The 22,439-nt window shown below is 43.0% G+C and overlaps 1 protein-coding gene across 4 annotated transcripts in view; it reads right to left on the bottom strand.

The window, feature by feature from the left end:
* Window positions 1-779: 779 nt before the first annotated feature.
* ppp2r5ca (protein phosphatase 2, regulatory subunit B', gamma a) overlaps window positions 780-22,439 on the bottom strand; it is a 46,403-nt gene continuing 24,743 nt past the window's right edge. The window contains exons 1-14 of one of the 4 annotated variants that reach the window (XM_048973994.1): window positions 21,456-21,690; window positions 12,594-12,793; window positions 11,506-11,616; window positions 9,932-10,024; window positions 9,706-9,836; window positions 9,408-9,467; window positions 8,675-8,783; window positions 8,117-8,170; window positions 7,525-7,695; window positions 7,191-7,318; window positions 6,441-6,542; window positions 6,011-6,083; window positions 4,974-5,093; window positions 780-3,676 (exon numbers count right to left, since the gene is read on the bottom strand). In XM_048973994.1, the coding sequence (XP_048829951.1) occupies window positions 3,542-3,676; window positions 4,974-5,093; window positions 6,011-6,083; window positions 6,441-6,542; window positions 7,191-7,318; window positions 7,525-7,695; window positions 8,117-8,170; window positions 8,675-8,783; window positions 9,408-9,467; window positions 9,706-9,836; window positions 9,932-10,024; window positions 11,506-11,616; window positions 12,594-12,793; window positions 21,456-21,549 (1,581 nt within the window). In that variant the 5' untranslated portion in view covers window positions 21,550-21,690 and the 3' untranslated portion in view covers window positions 780-3,541. Of the gene's footprint in view, window positions 3,677-4,973; window positions 5,094-6,010; window positions 6,084-6,440; window positions 6,543-7,190; window positions 7,319-7,524; window positions 7,696-8,116; window positions 8,171-8,674; window positions 8,784-9,407; window positions 9,468-9,705; window positions 9,837-9,931; window positions 10,025-11,505; window positions 11,617-12,593; window positions 12,794-21,455; window positions 21,691-22,439 lie in introns of those variants that run through there. The other 3 variants (XM_048973992.1, XM_048973995.1, XM_048973993.1) reach the window with 3 other exon arrangements.

Below are 22,439 nucleotides of genomic sequence, written 5' to 3' on the forward strand. Positions count from 1 at the left end.
AGTATACGGGTCTCATTTGTTCAGTTGGTTTAAGGGTGTTTCTCAGGATGGCTGATTGGATAGCGCTAATGCCTCACAAGGAAGGTTGGGCGGTCGGCTCTCGTGTGCACAACTGCATGTCTGTGCCCAATGATGTACTGGTATGCCAGTCACGGTGTACTAAAGCCTTGTGCCATTTGATGCCAGGGATCGACCTCAAGACACTCCCAGTCCTTGATAAGTCAGAAAACATATGGGCAGTGGTATTGCACAACCAACAGGTTTCTTATATTTGGAAAAAAAAGTTAATATTTAGACATTTCTTTAATATATATGTATATGTCATATTGCATTATCTGTGCTTAAATAACGTTTAGGGCCAAAAAATGATTCATGCATTTAATTTCATGTTGAAGGAATGTTTTCCTTTCATTCAAAAGCAACTACATCTTAGATGCCTGTATTCGTGTGATATCTGATAACAGGTGAGAGCATTGCTGAAACGTAGGTTACAAGGCAGTGTATCCAAATGTGGATTAAGTTACAATTTGAAGTAAAACTACCAGAGGGAGAATTCCAGCATTCCTAAATGAGTAAGAGCAGAACCAGTTTGGGAGCATTCCCTACCATCATCTGGAAACGTCTGGTCTTGTTTCACTTCAGCTGCTGTCCAGAGAAATGCCCAATGCTGATCACTACATTAGTACCGAGCCGTACCAATTATCTCACATTCAAGGAGGACCATGGTCAATTTAAGTCACCATTGTACTTCACAGAAAAAAATTAACTCCACTCCAGAATTGTTTTAGGATGAAAATATAAAATCCACATGTTCTCTTTATTTATTCTATATAGATGTACACCACTTGAGAATTGGATAAAAGCACACAAAGGCTAATGTATGAAGATTCTTGTCACAGACAGCAATGTGGGAACAAATTTTGAATTACAAACTGATAAAAATATTAGACTTTAACTTTTAACATTTCTAATGCAGATAGTTACAGGCACAGGTCAACATCTGTGCCACAATAATGTCTTATTCTGTACATAGGACCATTTTGTACAAAATATGAAATCTACTGTTTAATAGATATAACACTACATAAAACAAAGTACATTATATGTACAATATTGAATGAAGCCATTTAGTACAGGTCTCATACTAAAGGACACTTGTCATTTTTTTTTTCTTTTTTTCCTTTTTTTTGAAATGCAGGTGTAAAAGCAGAACCTTCAATGGAAGCTAAAGTAAAGCGACTGGGGGATAAATATGAGAAACGTTTCTCCAATATGTATTCAGTCATAGATTCGTATACGATGTTTGTAACAAAGGTTAATTCTGACCAAATTGATTCCAATCCTTATGCTTTTTTTTCGAGAAAGAGGGCAACCATTGTTGAATGTTATTCTTTCGCAATTTAAAAAAAGAAAAACACTTAACATCGCATTTTATTTGATACGTTTGATTCAACCAAGTGTTCATATACATGGTTGAGTAGGATGTGAGGAAAGTCATACAAACTTCAGTAACACCTCACACAAACACCCAAGCTAAAAATAAAAATAAACTGCTTGACAAAGATGGAAGTTCAAACAATGGTATGCAGAGATAACAGCTCCAGGAAACAAAGGGGGAGAAAAAAAAAGCACCAAACTATCCTCACTTTGGGGATGGTGGGGGTGGCGGGTAACATGGCATGCTACGCTGGAATTTATTTGCAAGTAAACAATTGCCTCCAAATGTAAAAAACCATCTACACATAAAGAACTGCTTCACTTGGGATTCCAAAAACAACTTTCTTCCTTCAGATTTAACGGGAAGTGCTTCGGTAGCTCAGTATGGTATTTTGCTGAGTTTTTTTTTTTTTTGCACAAGGGCTTAATCCGCATTTAGAAATGCATGATTTAATAAAGGAATGCTCCAAAACATGTCAACAAATGAGTACGTACAGGTAATTGTTTCTGCGTAAATGCATGTCTATATTCACACCTAACCAAAAGCTAGTTAAATGTGGTTTGGCTTTCACAGCTGATACCTCTGCTTTAGGCCAGTAAAGTCCCACCGTCTGTCCAAAGGCACTATAAGAGATCTTTCAAGTGAAGGGCAGCTCCACACCTCACTATTGTAATAAGAGTAACAGTCCTTTGATCTGACATGGTCCAAAAGCGGAGACTTGGGAACTCAGCAGAGAACCTGCTCTTCATCCATGCTGAGTGTACTAACCCCCTCCCCAAAAACTGGTTGAGCCTCCACTTTGAGTGGAAATACCTTAAAGGTTATGTTTCCCTGGGGAGTTTTGGGAAAGGAGGACAAAATTACCCTCAGCCTACACACCGTTTAATATGTCGAGCAGCACACGTAGCTCCTGTACTAATACCCAGCAGTTTGCTGGTACAGCCCCTCCAGACCTGAATACAGGTGCAATCCAGTTGTTACAGGTAAGACGCCAGGAGAAGGTTGACTCCCCACCTGTGGAATTAGTGCATGCTTCACCCAAGCAATAAAATTAAAAGGACAGCATGAACAGCCATTACAATAGACATGGTCACTGGAATGTACTGAGAACAGCAGTAAATGTTATGCTGCATGCGCGGTGAAGGTGATGAGGTCTGTAGCTCTGTCTGCGGTCACAGTTACGCTTAAAGTCGACCTTCGCAATGCAACAATGGTTAGAAAAGACCCTCATATTCAAGCAGTGAACAGGTCAACCAAGTTTACAAACAAAGACTAATGCGACACCTGCCACAGAGCCCGGGTGTTTTTTCCTCGGGATGCGTGTACCATTGTTTGAACCTCTGTTTACATGCTGCTGGACAGACAGACAGAGAGACGAGAGAAAGAAGCAGCTGGTATGGCACAGAACTGTCATTTCGACGGAGAAATGGTTCCAAAAATAAGTTGGGGGGGGGGGGGGGCACTAGACCCTTCATTTCAGTTTGAAAACCTGGCCTGAGGGAATTTTGGATGTGTGGTTCAGCATGTGTCAAAATGTCCAAAGCCATTACAAAAGCCCCTAATGGACCCAGCCCACCCCCAGTTAAAATCTCACTATAAAATACCAATGTATTCAAAATAATCAGAAAGCTTATGCCGCTGGCAGCTGTCCCTGGGTATTATGAAGATAAAAAAAAAAAGTCGCTCCCCAACTGTGGGTTTTGCTTGTTTGTTCCCTTTGAAACAATAACGCTGCAGAACCTCACACCTCTCTCAGCTCCACGTCTGAACCTCGGGGCCACCAGGGCTCCGCAGGCCACTGTCTTACTGACTGACTTTTGCCAGAGCTTTTGTTAACAGACAATCTTTTATTTACGTTTGGAAAGGACGGGGCGGGGAGGTGGGGGCACAAGCATGTGCTTTAAAGGGAGAGGAGAACAGAGACGGAACAAAGACTAGCAGAACGGAACACCTGAGAAGCAGAACCCATGATGAGTGGGATGGGGAGGCAGAATTGGGTTGGAACTGGGTGAGGGGTATGCTGCATGGTTCCTGTGCCAATACTTTAAATACGGTCAGACTCCACAGGGGTGAGGTGAGTTGGGGGGGGGCACAAGGGCAGGATCAGTGCCCGTCACGGGTGGTCAGCATGTCTTCGGCGCGGCGATGGGATTCCAAGGCTTTCATGGTGTAGATATCCTGAGGCAGCTCAGATTTGCGTCGCATGAGGGGCCGCTCCTTCCGCTGGTCTTTCGGATTCTGGGTTTGGGGAGGGGCGGGCATGGTGGTCAGATCATCATGGCCCCCCCGTCAATGAGAACATTGGCACTATGATCCAACCAGCATTCGGCCACATCATTTCAGAATGTGCACAATAAATAAAAGAAATAATATTACAAATGTTCAGACAGAAATAACTGAGAAACAAACATTTCCTGTTTCAGTGTCACCTTCTATTATGTTTGCCGATTAAATCACAGGTTACAGCTGCCGCTGTAAAAGATGACAGGTGTAATGTGGAAGAAAACAGAACCTGGATGAGAACAGGGATTAAAAATGACAGCCCCCAGCTGAAGCCTGGATTTCACATGTATGTGCGTGTCTGTTTTGTGGAACAGACTGGTCCTTTTTGTTGTTATGTTAATCATTTGCATGTTTAGTGTACGATTTTGATCCAAAGAATACAACCCCTTGCTTTTCAATTTTCCTGTAGGTCCCATAAAATTTGACATGTGCAGTGTTTGCCCGGAGCGTAGAGGCCACGTGAACTGAGAGGCTGATCGCTGCGCTGTGTGAATAATCGCTACACTCTGTGCAGACTTGTGCCCAGATAAGCAGAGACGGCGGGGAAACATCTGCACCGAAGGGAAGTGTGAGCTCAAAGCCCTCAGTGTGTCACAGGGCTGATTTAAGTAGACAGGAGGGAACTGCGGTACACCCATTCTGTGTGCTACAGCCACCAAAGTACACTGTCAGCAGGGCCGTTTTGTTATCCATTCCCACACCATAGGATTTCAAAGACTACAATACGTCAAAGATCAGAGTAGAAGAAAGTGACGTGAAATGGGAATTAAATCAAGAGCTAAATGAAGTCTCCGTTGCCCCTTTCTTTCAGATTCATCTGCAATGAGTTACCAAGATGAACAGGGTGAATGGACACCTTCGGCTAAGAGCGTTACGATAAATGGAGCAATAAACGCATCCTGAATCACTATTTACCCTAAAGTCAAAGAATATCTCATATCATTAATGGACTGTGTAAAACTGTCAAATATGTATAATAATACTTTGAAAAGGAATCAAAATTCAGAGTACTCCTCATCTTCTAAGCCAGGCACACACCAGCAGAACCACGGTAAAGTTAATGAGTCCAAGTCTTCTTCAAAAATCATGGCAAAAAAGAGGGAGTGCATATTCAAATTTAGAATAAAGTAACCATTGGAGCAATCAGAAACATTGCTAACACTGATTCCAGTGTTCAGCACAAAGCTGACTCTGCCAGCCTTTTGTGAGAATAGCAGCTGAGCAGGGAGATTGAGACAGAAGTCATGCATACCTGCGTTATCGCTTCATCCTCTACGGTCTTTTTAAACGTCAGAATATCCTCTATCAACGGGCCGTCTGTCTCCATTTCTACTGGAGTGCTGAGGCCAGAGGAATCAACGTACTTAAGGAACTAATGTGAAATCAAAAAAGAAAAAAGTAAACAGCTGTCAGTCCCAAGCTATGGCAGGGGAGGGGGGACAGCACAAATATACAGCATCAGACAGCACACTCAGATAAGGATAAATTCATTATGAAACTCTGCTGGAAAATAAACCAATCAGAAGATATACTTGTCAGCATCCTTCGGCAAGAAGCAGAAAACATGACACTGACGTGAATATTCAGGCTGAGGAACAATCTAGGTGAGGTGCAAAGGTCATGAAATTGCAGGATGAAAGACTTGGGGGGCTATTTCTAAGAAAAATGCTGCCTTGGTGGCTCCTTTCCTGGAAGATGCTGAAGGGAAGGAGATTAACACTCCCACGCCCAAAAAAAAAAATCTAATCATATTGCTGTTCTTAAAACCATTAGTTATTATAATGCATATGAAAAGAAGACTCATTCTAATACCGAAAAGGCACAGAATTTAGAGATGGGTACTAGTCAGGTGTACCTAAAAAAGTGGCCGCTGAGTGTATATGCCCTCCATAGCACACATACAGTCCCACTCCTAAGGTCACTGAAGCAGCTCCATGATGTAATGTAATGTACAGTGTAAACAGCTGAAATAAAGGAGGAGCTTTTGCAGTTGCAAAACTCAAGCCCAGCTGCTCATGCAACAGGAAGATGCAGAAACCACCCCCACACAATTTCAATTCAGGTTCAAGTGTGCCCCAGTATTTAAAAACCAGTATGACATGGATTAAAAGGTTACTGGAACTGAGATCAAAACATTCAGCCTCTATTTATAATCAAAACAAACAAATTTTGCCAAAGCAATTTATGGAAACTTCAACCCATTGTGTTTAATTTTAAACAGAAAAAAACTGAGATAAACAAAAATGGGTACATTTTAATGGAAGGACAATGACCTGTATGCATAGTTACCTGTGGGTTTGATTTGGCCAAGTTCTCAATCTTGATCCATGCCTCCTCACGCTCTTTCAATTTAGCCTTTTCTCTACAGACCACAAAAACAAAACATAACTCAAGGGCAAAATGCATTTGCTGTTTAAAGAATGACATGTGTTGAGTGTTTCTCATTAAGCATGACAGTGCCTTAAAAATCCTGGTTAGTGTTATAACCTTAGTTTGAATTACAGGGCACCTGTAATTCTGCCTAATGGATAATTCACACCTTGCTCTTTTTTCCTCCCATTTCATCACTTGTTCTTTAAGCAAAATGGCTGTAAAATCTGCCGCCATCCTAAATGGTGAGCTGCAGATTACCAAGGCCACCTGTTTACATAGCTTAACTATGTATTTACAATGCCGCTTGAGACAGGCTCATCCTGTCATGCCTCTTGGGATCACTCACTTATTCTTCTCTGCCCTGAACTGCTGTGTGCAGTCATCAAAGAGCTTCTGGTTCATCTCCATGAACAGCTTCAGGGCATTGTAGATCAAGCCATGGATGGTCCTGTCCAAAAGAAGGGAGGCAAATTCATACTATTCATTCACCTCTGATGATGGTACTAGCTAAAAAAAGACTCACAGTTACTGAAAATTCCAAGGTGCATTCTCATAACACACAAAGCCACCATGTCATTTGAGTTTCTGTGTATGATGGAAAATCCCAAGCGGAACCTCAACACAGGTCAGAACCCTTTATTTCCATCATCCACACTCTGAAGTTAAATACTGTATAAATAATGATACAACAAATTTTCTTATTTCTCATTCTGCAGAGCTATTTGTTTTTTGCTTTTTAATCAGGAAAAGATGTTCTACTGAAGTGCCAAAAATGTATTGCCTAAATAAGAAAACTGAAAATGTTGATTATTTTGGTTTGACATTAATGTGAAAAACATGTTCTCAAACTGAGTAAAGCTAATTACTTAATAAAATTTACAGTCACAATTCTCCCTCATTAAATACAGCCACGCTGTCGATCATTTCTTCCCTTTTATGGGTAGTTTTGCGTGTGTGAATTAGTTAAAGGCCGACTTCACCACAGTTGCAGTTAATGAAGATCAGCTTGACCTCCAGGTCTGAAATAAAAAGGCGTCAGTACATATTTCACTAATTTCTGTGCTACTGGAATGCTGAGGCCAGCCAGATCTCTCACTTGTTCCAGTGGGTCTTGGAGTTGCGGTACAGCGCTGGGAACATGATTGGGAGAATCTTGGCCGCATTGTCGCTGATGAGGCTCATGATGTACTCGTTGTTCCAGTAGTACAGTGCGCGCTCCGCTACCTGCGTGGACAGTATGCATGTGTGAGGGCAGAGATGGATGTGATGATACAGCAACCACATGGCAAAGGGCAGTGACTCATCCAAAAGGCACAGCGAATGTCGCAAATAATGAATTATAGGTAAGGGATTACTGGGCTGGACAAAATGAATTGGGGAGTCTCAGGGCGAGTGTGTCAGTGGTAGCGCCCATGCCCGGCAGGGCTCACCTGAAAGTGTGGGCTAGAGACACACTTGGCCAGCTGGCGGAATAGTGGCTCCATGACCTTCACGAACTCCGAAGGTTCGATCACGTCCAGGATCTCCTCCAGCTCATTGAGGAACATCACCTCCTTTGGACTGTGAGTCTTGGGCCAGTATTTGAGAAGGGCCATGACCACCTGGACAAGCGGAGGACAACGACTCACTCACATTGACAAAGATTAAGGTTCATTTTCAGTTCTGAACCTGCTGTGAACAGGTGGGTTTAATAAGGATACACGTAACACCACCACAAGACTCATAAACAGGCTTAAAACACAGTAATTCTATGAGACATGGCAGCTGACTATAAATTGCATCCCCCAGATCAATATCCAGCACATTACAAAGCAAAAGTCAAAGCACTCAAAGCAAAAGTTCAAGATGCAGACATCTGAAGAGTTTCCAAAACAATTCCAGAACAACTGTTATCAATCAACAAAGCTTGACAACGAGGAGCTCTATAGTGCAGTGTTTCTCTCTGCTGGGCTTTAAGGCCTTCTGATCCCTCTGCATCACTGCAGAATTTTAAAGCAAGCTGAATAGGCCAACACGACTTACCGGTTCAGTGAGAGTGCTGTCTTTCTCTAGGAACTGGACCACACAGTATGCCAGCTTTAAAAAAAGAGGGCAAGGGAAGGTAGACGGCATAATCACTAAACCTTCTCAACTTACATGATTATTTAAATTATCAATCAAAACACGCAAAACTTGCGGAAAACAAGATGGCGTGATTGGACTGTGAATGGGGTAATAACTTCCATACTGCAGTCTTCTATTCAGATATTCATGTTGGGCTGATCACAGCGCTGCAAGCTATAAATATCTGCCGGCTGATCGTTTTAATATGTTAGTTTTAACTGGCTGGGAACTTGTGAAAAGTTCAGCCCTAAACCACACAGTTGTTGCCAGCTGTGAATTCTTGCAAATATTTTTCACACAAAAACTTCAATAAATACAGTAAGAGCAGAGCCCATTTGCAGGAGACATCGTCATCAACTTTGTTACAAAAAAAAAAAGGATGTACTCATGAACTAGCCGATTCTGAGGCAATCCACATGAAAACCAGTATGAGTTACATGATCCTCTCCCCAGAATAAGAAACACAGACAAACATACCTGTGGATGGTAGACGCTAAGGGACTTGACTTTGTGCAAAGGCAACAAGACCTTTAACAGGAAAATCTTGTGCTCTTCTTTTAATGGTAAGGCAAAGCCATTAATTATGCTACGGAAGAGAATGAATTGGGACATTAAAATAAGGCACATGCATTATTCATACAACCACAAAGCCAAACTACATCCACAGCTCCGCAGAAAATCTGAGGTTAAATTGACAAATAAAAAACCAAGTTACAAAACTGAGAAGAGCAAAACTACTAATCTAATATCTCAATAACAAAATAATATTACATGGACAGGAAACAGACTACAAGGAAGTTTTGAGACTCAAAATATCAACTCAATCAATCCCAAAGTAAAAAAAAAAAAAAAACACCTTTTATACAAAGGAGGTGGTGTGTGTGTGTGTGTGTGTGTGGGGGGGGGGTACAATTTCAATATGCCTGATTTGCCTGGCAACTGAGTATCCAGTCACGGCTAATATCAAAAACGATTATTTCATGCAGAGATTAAGGCAGGAGCCTCTGACACACTAAACACAGTTATGTCGCAAGGAACTGTAACCCAGCCTTAAAGGTTACAGAAGAAATATGTGACCCAGTTTTACTTCCTGTGAGCTGAGCCACAGGTATCAATCTAGAATGTCTTCTGAAAGGTGAAAACAACTTAAATCACACAAAGTTATTATTACCCCAAGCCAAGACACCAAATAATCTGGATCCTTCCATACCTTCCAAGGATCTCCAGCAATTCAGCTATCCCATTATGGTGCTCAGTTTCATAAATGAACCTCAAGAGAAAAAAGGGAAAAAATTGTTTCAAATATTTTACACATAATTGAAAAGAATATCATTTTATTCAAATTAAATTCACCCATCCCCAGCCATCAGAAAGGAAAAATTAGCAAAGCATTAATATTAAAAACTGTTAATATTAGAAGATCTTATTTTAGGAGAGATATGAACATGTGTGTATGAACAAGTTCTCCCAGATTTCACTGTCGCATGAGACCATAGTCCTCCACTCACCTATAAAAAATATTATTGATCTGTTTTCTGATGTATGCGCGCAGGCCCAGAAATTTGCCATAAATCCTGTGCAGGGTGGTCTTTAAGAAGTCTCTCTCCCGGGGGTCTTCACTGTCGAATAACTCTAAAAGCTGCAGTGGCAGGACAACATAGATCACTCTTCACATCTGGGCAACAGCAAGGCAGGGTACTTGCATGGACTTCCTGGGGAAAAACCTGCTCTTACCTGCATCACAAATTTCTGGTCGATGTACTTCTTAGCTATATTTGGTTGAAAGTCTGCAGACTCTAAAAATCTAAGGAAGAACTCATAGACGAGCTGGAAAAAGAACGAAGTGTTATGTTACATATAGCAGCATTTATAGGTGATCACACATTACACCAAAAATAATAAACAAACAAACAATAATAATAATAATAATAAAGAATAATAACAACAAAGGAGAACAAGAAAACAATGTAGACCTTGAAATGGTCCCCCATAGGAAAGAGTTAAAAAAAACAAAAATAAATGAGAGAACACCAGGTAAGACTGGCTATGGAGACTTGATGGACGTTAGATGTGATGATGAGGCCTCAGAAGGAGCCCTGCTGTAGCTCAGTCTGCTGGTTTAAACAATACTGAACAGTTTTTGTGAGACTTAAGGCTGGATTTGGGGAGAAATGCATATTGTTAAGACTTCTGCGAGTGGTTTCCGAGTGTATTTACCTACTGTAGAACGACTATGCAAATCAGAACAGGTGCAGTCTGTCTGTTTGAATATCACTGACAACATGACAAGTGTCTTGTCCAAGCCTTCCCAGGATTATGGTGAGGCCAGCACGAGTAAAGCCTGTAACTCTTTGACAAGCAACTAGAATGTCCGTCTGCCAGCCAAAAACATGCAAAATTTCATAATTCCATTTCCCACATTGAAAATTAATAAGTACTAGAAAATCAAACTTACTACGGTTAAAGTATAATGTGACCAAGCGGCCTGAAATGAACTTCCTAGTGAGTTTTTAACAATTTTTTTTTCTGACTAAAAGACCTTACCTTAGCAACAACTGATATCTTCCTTTGCTAGGATGTCACGCTTAAGCAGTGTGAGTGATTTAGCTTTACATGGTGCATTTTACTGTTGAATACTCACCCTTGAAACATACTGTGGTACAGCAGCAAAGCCCTTCTTAAACCTTAGCAACATACAACATCCTGTAGCTCACTATACAAAAAATTAAGCTAACCTGCCTGCGACCTACAAAGGTAAAAACCAAGGTATGCGTATGCCCAAACAGCATCCTCCTCGACCTTGTGCACAATGCTCTCTAATCAGAGCTATACGATAACATGCAGACTGCCTTCTCTTTAGACAAGCTGATTATTAAAAGGTAATGCACATGCTTATTTGATTCCCGTTCACTTTTAATACTTTTAATAATTAATTGTAACTCATCGTACAAATTAATTTTGAACTGCAGAAACTGCATAAAACTCCAAAGAGACCAGCTGATCCACTCAATTAGAGAAGATGCTGAGGACACCTGAAAGCTTTAATCCACAAATGATGTTTTTTTTTTTTTGCTTGTGTTCTTTCTTACTTTCAGAAGGATCGAGAAAATAGAACCAGTGACCCCATGTTTATAGGTGGCTGTGGTCTGCAACCGCTGCACGTTGCTGGCCAAACACATCCCTTTCGGTTTTTGTCACATGAGCGATCAACTTCAGACTCACCACAACTCCAATGATCTGGGTGGAGACCTGACACAAACAAAACCACAGGCATCACAATCTAACTGTTCGAAGGAGAGAGAAAATACCTGGAGGTGAGGCCATGCAGCCTCGAGTGTTGGCTCATCTTCTTCGGGGTCAAACTCTGCCCCCGTGGGGTTGGACGATGGCGGCAACGTCCTGAACATGTTCACTGCAAACTGCAACCAAATGACAGCCAAAGTGAGATTTATACACTGCTCTTGGCAAGACATAGAGGGCTAGTAGTCTTGGCTCCCTTGTGATAAACATCTATTGCATTTTATCTTCAATAAAGGCTTTGACAAAGATTAACAGCATTGACAAAGAACTGTGGTTTCTGCTACAGATGCAGACCTACAAGCTCTTCAATGTGCCGACCCAACACATTTATACACTTAATCATAACTCTTTCCTTCCTACGATAAATGAAGTGGGCATAGACCTCCGTGTCTCAGAAGGAAAGGCAGGCCAAGCGAGGCAGAGGCGGCATGTTTGCATTAGCGGAGAGTTGATACAACAAGACATTTAACCTGAACTGTGCTTTGAAGGGGATACATTCACTCATCGGGAGAGGCTTTCAACGCACTGACAGCAGCAAATAATCATAATAATACACTCATTAGCATCCGTCCCTGTAGACAAGCTTTGATGATGAAAGCAAGAAACTTCAAAGTCGATGTATGTACCAAAGAGTGAGCGAGGGGTGGGTGGTGGAACACTGGACATTATATTTCCATACTGATTTTTCAATTCTATTCATTTTTCACCCCAAACAGATTGTTCAAATAAAAAGATGGCCTGTCTAAAAAGACTGAATGCATTTGCACCTTGAATAGTGCAGGGTTGCTGCTTAGAATAAAAATGAGCTTTGGACAAAAAAAACATTATATGAAAATTCAAAGGACTGTGATTTGGATATGTGGATGTTCTTCAGCCCCATTAGATTGTATCCTTAATGAACTTATATTAATACTTAGTTCGTGCAAGTCTGACAGTCTTGTGTGGCTACAGCTGTAAACAGACTTGTCTAAATGGAAATGGCAAGTCTTCTAAAAGAGCCTTTCCTGAATTCCTTCAACTTTAGTCAGGCATGAAGATCGCATCCGGGAGGAGGGGGGACAACCCCATCAGGGGATGGGTGGCGAGCACGACTCACCATGTGCACCACCTCTGGGTAGATGGGCTCTGTGATGACGTTGCGGTTGTGTGTGATGTATTCCACCATTTCGCTGAGTGCCGCCCTCTTCACCTCCTTCCACTTGAGGTCGCTGAGTGGGTCGGACACAAAGTCGAAGAGGACACAGCACTGCCGAAGCTTCTGGATGAACAGCTTCTCTTGCTCAGCAGGAGGGACATCTAGGTGGAGATAGGACACTTGTTATCTGGCATGGCTCTCGCTGGTGCGTACTGGGTCCGTTGGTGGGGAGGGGGGACAAAAAAACTGCACTCATGTCTCAGCGGCATGCAGATCCATACCTACAATTTCATTGTCAGCTGGCTAAAGCGTCCGACAGACACAAATGGAATGAAGAATATACTGCACTTTGGGTGCAAGGGCACTCTTCAGACAATTACTTAGCTGATGTGAGAATGCCATTTTCTATCCAACCCATCTCTCTGACTAATGGTCTAGCTAACTGTTAAAAAAACCCCTGCTTGTTCAACAGCTCATGGTGTAGAACAAGTATTGCAAAATCAAAGAGGCTTTGCTTCATGGATACGTAGTATATGGTTTTATCCTAAACTACAGCTGGGAAAATGATACCTTGTACAACATAATTTTTAGTTTTTTTCCCCATGTCAGCAACATTACCTTTCTTGGTTTGATTACAACGTATTTAAGAAAGCGTATGAAATATATGAGGGAAAATATGAAAAGTGATTTCTTAAGTATCAATTCCCCAGAAAAGACCAGAAGTTGCTGCTGAATAAACAATCGTCTCCCTTATTCTAACAGAAGTTGTTAGGAAGGGTGGCATAATAGCTGTAATTTGTTTTACCGTATGATAGAGGATGACAGTCACATTCTAGACATAAGACCACAGAGGCATTCCTTTCTCACTAGGCCATAGAAAAGGCACTTACATAATCTTAAGTCTCCCTTTTTTTAAAAAAGAAAAAAAAATCCAATTACATTAATGTCATTAATAAAACCGTTCATATATTTGCTGCAAATACCACAATTAGTACAGATATAAGGGAAAAAATAGGTTAATAAATTTGATATGTAGCTTAAGTATCTTTGGGAAGGTGAAATGCACATAAAACAATGTTTACAAAACCTGCAAAACAAGGCAATGGCACAAAGAAGGAGGTCAGAAAGAGCTGGAAGGGACACAGCTTAAAGAACAGGAAAGCGGAACGTCCTTGAGCGGCCCGGTCAGAACCCCAACTGAGGAATGTCTGTGGAAACATTAAAACGCTGCCGTCCGTCTGCAAGCAGAGCATGGGCAAAGAAAACAACCAAACAAATGTGTCATTTGGTAGAGATTCTCTCAGAATGTCCCAGAGCTGTAAATTTCTACCTAAGGTGCCCCCCCCTCCAAATGTACTCGGGTCTTTATTTTCCTTCTTAGTCACAAATATTGCAAATACTTTCAGAAACTGTTGTTCTCCTTATGAACTTTTAGTTTGATATTTCATGCTTTGACATAAAAAAAAACAAAAACAAAAAAAAAAATTCAGAAAAAGGTATAAATATATAGACCAGTCAGCCGAGTGTACTCCCAGACACCCAGCCTTTTCCAAAGTCATGAACTAAAGTGGGGGGGGGGAGCGATACAACACCCATGTGGACACAATCAGAAAATATCACTTAAGGGCCAGAGGCCCCGTGAATTTTGTGGCAGTTGAAACATAGCTGAGCATTGCAGAAAGCTTCTTACTAAACTGCCATTCAATTTAGTAAAATGGTAACAGTGCCAGTCCATGGACTTTAACCTGTGACTAGGTTCCTTAACCAGCACTACATATGTCTCTAAGAAAACTGTGCACACAGTTTCTACTAAGCGACCGTGCCCAATCCGCAGGTTAGAGCTGGAATAAAGCTACTCTGCAGAGTTTCCAGTTCTACACAGACACTCAGCAGCAGCGGCGGCGGCACACTGGACACAAACAAAGCCCAGGTCTGACCGCACTGCCAGCTTGATCCTCTCTCACACCAACGGGACGGGTCTCTGGGTGTCATCTCCACTGCCCTTTACCATAATCCCCATGTTCTCGCTTCACTTTCTCTGGCCTTCCCTCCTCCTTTCTCTGCTCCTCCACTCATCTTTCATCCCAGTTTTTCTCTCCTCCCCCAAACATTTCCTCTCTCCCTGACTTCAGCATTAGTAGAGAAGCAGGATGGAGATCCAAAGTCAGACAGCTGAAGGACACCACAGCCCCATGTGCACACAAACTGTGCACAACCCTGGGAAGCCTGGGGGGAGGACAAGTGAGTCACGAGACCACGCAACCTGACATGAAAGACAGATCCTATGCAGTTTTGCACCCTCTGTTGCTAGGCAATAGGAAGCGGTCACCAGTGGACACCAGCTAAAGGTGGGCTTGATCAACACTGCAGCTCAGCTGCCTCAGTGATGAAAACAGTAGCCATTAAAATAACTCAAACTGAAATAAAGCACCTTGAAGATCATGTTGCGGTGAACTTTAAAGAAACAGGTGATGACCCAAACACCAGCAGTTTTGAAACAAAATGAATATGCATTGAAAAATCTGGGGCCCACTCTTAGTGGCAGACCCTGTCAATAACACACACAATAAGGACACCAGCCGTCACTGTCTGGCTTCCCTTAGTGAACCATTCCATTACAGAATCACTGTATTTCACATGCTATTGTAACATTGTCAGCCAAATACAGCTTCACAACTGCCTGAGGGGCATCTACTCAGGAAACCTCTCTAATGAGCCAGCAACTGAAGAAAAAAAGAGACAAAATATGTTTACTAGGCCATATACAGTGATCTTACGTGACCAACTATAAATGCAAAAAAGATGTCAGAAATTCAAACGCACAACTTTGGTTACAAAGGGAAATACATGGTAACTTAATGCTCTACAAAGCTCAGAATAACAAGGTAAATAAATGCTTGTCATTCGGGGGAAAAAAAACAGAAAAGGTTCTTCTGGTTTGACTAGATAAATTGTTCCATGATTTAACTTGCTTAACGGTGTACGGGACTGTAGTGTCACCCACTATGGTGCAGACATGTGGAATCTCCAGTTAACATGCATTTGTCATAATTGAGTCAGTAATGCAGCAGCTACGACCCAGTGGTGCTGCTGTGTTAAAGAGATGTGAGCATTACGTATGTAGGATGCGGAGAGCATGTCCAGTGAGGAAGAGAATGAATGGAGCAGAGGCTTGCATACCCACAGCATGATGCAAACTGATGGGACTCTCTGCCACCTGGCTGCTCCAGGAAAAACCTGGAATCGGTGGGATGTTTGGTCATATTGGTGATATTCACAAAGAATCACACCATCTGTGTGAAAGGACCCATCCTTTCAGCAGGCAGTGGTGAGTCTGTCAGCTTGGGAGAGCGATGCTGCAAGACTTTGTTCTCAAATCAGATCGGTTTTTGACCCTGGGGATACAAAGTCAGCTTGAATAGTTCCTACTTCCTGTCTTCATGTGGAGCTCTGGGTGATGGAGGCACCCAAAACAAGATGGGGGAGGGGCTTGGACCTGTGTTCTCTGGCTGCTCCATTTCTGGGGAACTGTGCTGAGCAAAGCGTCCTGAGCTTTTTGTGACGAGGCAGAGCAGAAACCTGTAGCGAACCACAGGCGTGCACATGTCTGAGGAGAATAACCCGGAGAAAATCTCGCCATGCAAACAGAGGAAGGCGTGCTGCATCACGCCCCGGACTTCCCACTCCTCGACATCTGCAGTGTCAACACTGAGAGGAGGGACCCAGGCAAGTAGAAAGAGAGAAAGACTGAGAGGTACAGCACTGAAAACAACCCTGGGGAAATCTGACCCACAAAGGCACCAGACACAAGCAAACCTCCAAAAATAAACGTCCGCGTGTCGCCGAGCACAGGAGCAAACTCAAAAACAAGTAGGTGTGCTTTACTGTAGCCCTACAAACCTTAATCACAGCAACATGGCCCGTGATCCGGCATCTCTCAGCAGCTAGATACCCTGATAAAAGTCACAGCCGGCTAATCTAACTCATCTACTCTTCAGCAGCAAGTTTCACCACGTCAAATACATTGCAACGTTCATACAAAGACATGCAACAGATTATATGCCAACTATGTTATAACTGGTTCAACTACAGTTGGTGAAGGTGTCACCAGCTACAGTAAATTAAATCTTTTCTTGGTTGTTAATGGCATATTTTGTAAGTGACATTGACTTCAGACAATAATCATATTAAAGACAATGACAATGACACTAATCTGACAACATTAACTATATGGATAACTGCATGCAGGACACCTGATACCATAAAGCAGCTTAACGATAGAAGCAAAAGGAATTCTTTGACCCACTTTGCAAAACAACCTTAAATATCATCAAGAGAAAAAGGGGGGATTACAGGATTATATCTCCAAAATTGGCCACCGCAAAACTGTGTCGGGTTTCCTATAAAACCACCTGGGGTCAGTGTGGGAGAGTTCGCTCTGGGGATCCAAAGGTCCTGCTGGCTTCCGAAACCACAATATGTTGAGGAAAAGAACAGAGATAGATTACATAAGGCACATACTGGGCTACCAGGGAAACGCAGTCACGCTGGGCAAGCATTACGGATTTAGAGCCAAAGTCCAGAATGACTCACAGGACGACCACTCCATGAGGGAACCAAACCCCATCCACCGGCGGCTCTAAAATTAAAACTGTGAGGATAAAAATAGAAAGTTTCGTTTTTTTAAGGGATGGCTTTTACCACAGATTTCACCGTGAAGCAATATCAAAACCAGTGACTATAGTGTGAACTGGGGGGGCACGTGCCAGAACGGACAGCTGACCGAGGGGAAGTCTCCGGGCATTCAGCTTCCCACGGTACGGTGTATCAAACACCACCCTTACTTGAGTCACTCCACCCCAATTGCACTTCACGTTTCACAACCGAAATGAGAAGTGGAGGCCCTTTCTGGGAATAGGTCTACCAAAGCAGACCTACAGCTGAGAGCTCCTTTAGGTTTAAGGCCCTGAGTCATTCCTCAGCACTCAAGTCCCAACTGGTCTCTAAGCAATGCTACACTGTCTCTTAGACAGTCTAAATCCTTTTTAGCTGATTCCAATCACCATTCCAGGAAGCACCTGTGGCCTAGAGAGTGCTGAAGTCTAGGACAATAACTTTAACCAACTTTAAAACTTTGATGCAAAGCTCAATTGCTTCAATTTATAACCTAGAGTTAGTTAAGTGACTTTGCACCATAGCTACATATGTTGCACGTATTTTGGGTACCAGACATTGATTTGAATTTGCCTGTGAAACACCTCCTCACTCATAATATTGCACCTGGAATTTAGCAGGCGGCAGCTGAGAGCCCATCCTCTGAAGCAAACAGCTATTGGAAGGGAACAAGAAACAAGGCTAGGGAAACTGAGAGGGACAGGCCAACCTTCCTCTCCGCAGCCATAGAAGGAAAAAAAAAAACGTGAATACTGCAGCTCTAAACTGGAGATTAAGTTCTAGTTAAGGTCCTGGCAGAGTCAGCCAGAACAAACAATAACGTTTTGCTCTCATTTTTTGTTCACTTGTCTTTTGCAAAATACAAGCAAAGTTGGTTTTTTGTTTTAATTCAGACTTTGCATTTGTTCTTCACCAGAGTAGGAAAAAGTTTCAGAAACACAGGACATTGGTTAAAATATAACACTGAAAGATATGAGTGCATACAGGATGGTTTTAAGCACGGGAAGCTGAAGATAAGTGTGGGCATCAGATACACTTGACTGGAGAATACTTTGTACTGTTTGGGTTCAGAGTTTACAATAGCCACAAAACCAGCCCCCTCTGGGGATGCACCAATGAGACACAGTGCTAGGTAGGAGGGACCAAGCAGTGCCCACCCACTACAGAGTCCCACCCCCTGCCCCCCTGCCCCCCTGCCCTGCCGTGATCTAAAGAACACAGCCACTTGACAAACCGAGAATCACAGCAGGGTCCACCATCAGACAGGCTTCACGTCACAGATTAAAGCATTTTTACTCCAGCCTTTGCGACCAGCCAGCCCCTCCCTCTGATGTGCTCACGTTAACTCTTGTCACCTCCGCATTCACCTTTCAGGGCCAAGTTGCCTCCACCGGGCATTTGGAATTCAGCAGCTGCACAGGGTACAGGCTCACTGGCCAACATCAGCGTTAGATTTCACAGCAATCTCATATGTACACTCAGTCCCAGTCCAGGCTCCACTATGCCACTCTTGCAGATTATGAAAGTGGATTTCAAAACAAACGGCTCTCTCAGATCATAGAGGTTAAACTGGTTGTGGCAGCAGTAAACCTAGCAAGATGGTTAAATGGATATATTCCTATCAGTGGGGTGAGGGGGGGGGGGAGTTGTAACAGATTTTTCCACGCTGATGCTGAAAGTTTAGGAGCTGAAAATTATCACTTGTGCCAACTGAACAGATGGGATTTTTAAAAGATGGAGGAAGAGTTATATAGAAGGATTTTCCAAGTCAAAAGGGAACAGGGAAATCCTTTCCACAAATTTTTGTTGTATTTTTTTGTGAAATAGTGAACATCATAGCGCAAGAGCAAACTAACATGTTAGAGAATCCTGACTGGCAGTCTCGCACAGCTTCAGGAGCAGGCTAGAATGATAGAGCATCCTGATTGGCAGTCTCTCTCAACTTCAGGAAAAGGCTAGCATGTTAAAGCATCCTGACTGCCAGTCTCTCTCAGCTTCAGGAAAAGGCTAGCATTCAAGATTCAAGATTCTTTAATTGTCACATACATAGTCATACAAAGTATAACACGTAGTGAAATGCATCTATGTTGGAGCATTCTGGCTGCCAGACTCTCTCAGCTTCAGTAAAAAGGCTAGCGTGTTAGAACATCCTGACTGGAAGTCTCACTCACAGCTTTAGGAACAGGCTAGTATGTCAGAGCATCCTGACTGGCAGTCTCTCTCAGCTTCAGTAAAAAGGCTAGTGAGTTAGAAGGTCCTGACTGCCAGTCTCTTTCACAGCTTCAGAAACAGGCGCAGCATGTTAGTATCCTGACTACCGGTCTCTCTCACAGCTTCAGAAACAGGCTAACATGTTAGAGTGTCTTAGCTGCCAGTCTCTCTCACAGCTTCAGGAACAGGATGGCGTGTTAGAGTATCCTGACTACCAGTCTCTCTCAGGGTTTCAGGTTTCCACAAGCTCATGTGTCCTCGGAAGGGGAAGAGTTTCCTTCCTCATGTGCACAATGGTCACGGCAGATGGTGCCACCATCGCTCAACGCATCCAGACGGCTGGCGTACTGTGGTCAGAGACCCAGTGAGGGCCAAGTGTGAGGGGAAGACATGGGGAGCCCACCATCACATCGGGGCCTGTGGGCAGCTGCTATGTGGGCCTCCTCTACCATGACCATGCTAGCTAGGTGATCCAGTTTCCCAGCGGTGATAAAGTTTCCACACAAGCTTAATATAATTTGAGGGGGATGGGAGGTATCATATAATTCAGATGAAGCTACCATCTATGCTTATAATATTTGCAACATGGGGACTGTTTGGAGATAAGCGCTCTGAAAGCAGCACTTCCATGGATTAACAGTACACAGTTAGTTTGGTAGGTTATAAGCCAAGCTGCATGAACATTCAGCAACACACTACTAGCCTGAGTAAAATACTTACAAACAGCTTTATTTCCACAGGATGAGCTCTGCTTGCTGCATCAAGCTGTAGGGCGCTCCAAGCCCTACACTTCTGTTGTCAGTGGAAACTCCCGCTCCGCCGCTATGATATTAAGCTAGTAACATACAATGCTTGATTGTTTGCATGTACAAAAGTTCTCTCGATCAATAGACTGAATGCTGAGGTTGTTGTGGTGTCCGTTCTGATCGCGCTCAATGAGACACAGTAGCTGAATGCGTTCTGGCAAACAGCCTAGCCTTTTATTCCTTTATTTTATTGTTTAAACAATGTACAGGCCTCTACTTCTACTCAGATCGAATGAAACTCTGGGCTCACGCTTCAACGTCAACTGTTTTTGTCTTATCTCCAGTGGTTTTTTTTTTTGTGAGCAAGGGCTAGGCTACACCCCCCCACCCCCCCGCCCATTCCTGACAGTAAACTGTCCTCTGCCCTGAAAGGCAAGAGGAAAAAGAATGGGGGGAGGGGAGAGGTTCAGAAGGGGAAGAGATGAGAAGCAGCGGAGTGCTTGGCCTGACTTTTTTTTTTTTTAAAAACACACACAAAGGGCTGTTACTAGCTGCAGCAGTGGCTGTCTGCTTGCTAAGGGCAATTTGTGCCGAGATGAACTTGTCTATAACACAAATCAGGCAGAGAGAGAGGAACTGAGAAAGAGGGGTGAGAGAAAGAGAGAGAGAGAGAGAGAGAGAGAGAGTGCACAAGGGCAAGGGTTGGAGTGCCCCATCTCCCTCACCAGCGACCACCCCCCTCCCCACTTTCTCTCTCACACACACTCAGACACACACACACACAGGCACAGGCAAATGGACGACACTACACCCTTCCCAGGGCTGTGACTTCACTTCCTTTGACATCACTGGTTAGATTGGGCAGGGAGATGGGAGAGCAGAAAGCAGTAAAACCAGCTCCCCCCACCCCCCAACCCCCACCCCCACCACTGCTCTGCATGCTACGCTAGCTCAGCAGAGCCTTCCCCTCTACGCTCAAAGCGACAGTGCAAATCACACCCCTCTGTTTCGAAGAAAAGAAGGAAAAAAAGAAAAAAGATACAGCACGGCACCCCTACGATCAATCCCCCCAGGAAAGTGAGGGGGACGGTTGCTGGAGAAGAACAGAACACACACATTGCACCGTTCTCTTTCCCTTCTAGACAATAAGGCAGAAACACGCAAGGAAAAGAAACAAAATAAAATGGCTCACCTCTGAAGTGCATAAGGGCCACCGGCTGAAAAGGCCCGTTAGTAGTAGGTGCATCCATGACCATCCTGCTTCCAGCTTTATTACATGTCAACATCGACACTCGACCAGAAAAGGCAATCCACTTAAGGCAAGGAACCAGCCTCCATTTTAGCACAAAAAAAACAGACCAGAAAATGAAGCTCCCTACTGCTGGAGGGAACTAGCTACTTAGTGATGTCAGCAGAAGAGGAGGAGCCAGTTGGCTGGCCACAGCCAGAAGAAGTGACACCAGCAGACTGTAAATAAAAGGGCTCGGTGATTGGCTGGGTAGGCTAAAGGAGGCGGGACCTATAGCCAGATTTGAGGTCCGCCTCCACTCATCGGTGACAGTCAGGAATTGGCGCTCTTGCTAAGAAACAGCAATCCTAAGATAAAAAAAAAACAACCTTTTCCACTTGGAGCAGAACACACCACACTGTGCACATCCTATTAATTGGCTGACAACCAGCGAAACATCAACTCGCTTGTGCCTATATTTTAACTGCAGAGACAGATTTCAAATCAGTCAGACTTGTGGCTTAGACCTCATGCTGATTGTCTCAGTATCACTTTCAATATAAGTGAAACAGTATAAAATGCCCATTAATTATAGAAGAGCTTCAGGTCAACTACTGTCAGAACCAGAAACAAATTATTTTACCAAACCTGAGAATGCCTTAGAAATCCACTGTGCAAAGTAAATTATTTGGTAACATTTTAAATGACAGGGCACAAATATTTAGCAATAACTCAGCTATTACTGAAGTATAAATCATGAACAAATGTAGTAGCTACTTGAGATAAGATACATCACGATTCAGTAATGATGAACAGACATGAGATCAGTATTTCACTGTTATTCATTACTTGTTCCTTCAGCAGTTCACAAAGGTTTATAGAATTAACAGATATAGTAACAGCTTAGATAAAACATATGTCATTCATTCATCCATCCATCCATCCATT

The sequence above is a fragment of the Brienomyrus brachyistius genome, chromosome 14, assembly GCF_023856365.1.
Source record: "Brienomyrus brachyistius isolate T26 chromosome 14, BBRACH_0.4, whole genome shotgun sequence".
In the NCBI taxonomy this organism is placed as follows: Eukaryota; Metazoa; Chordata; class Actinopteri; order Osteoglossiformes; family Mormyridae; genus Brienomyrus; species Brienomyrus brachyistius.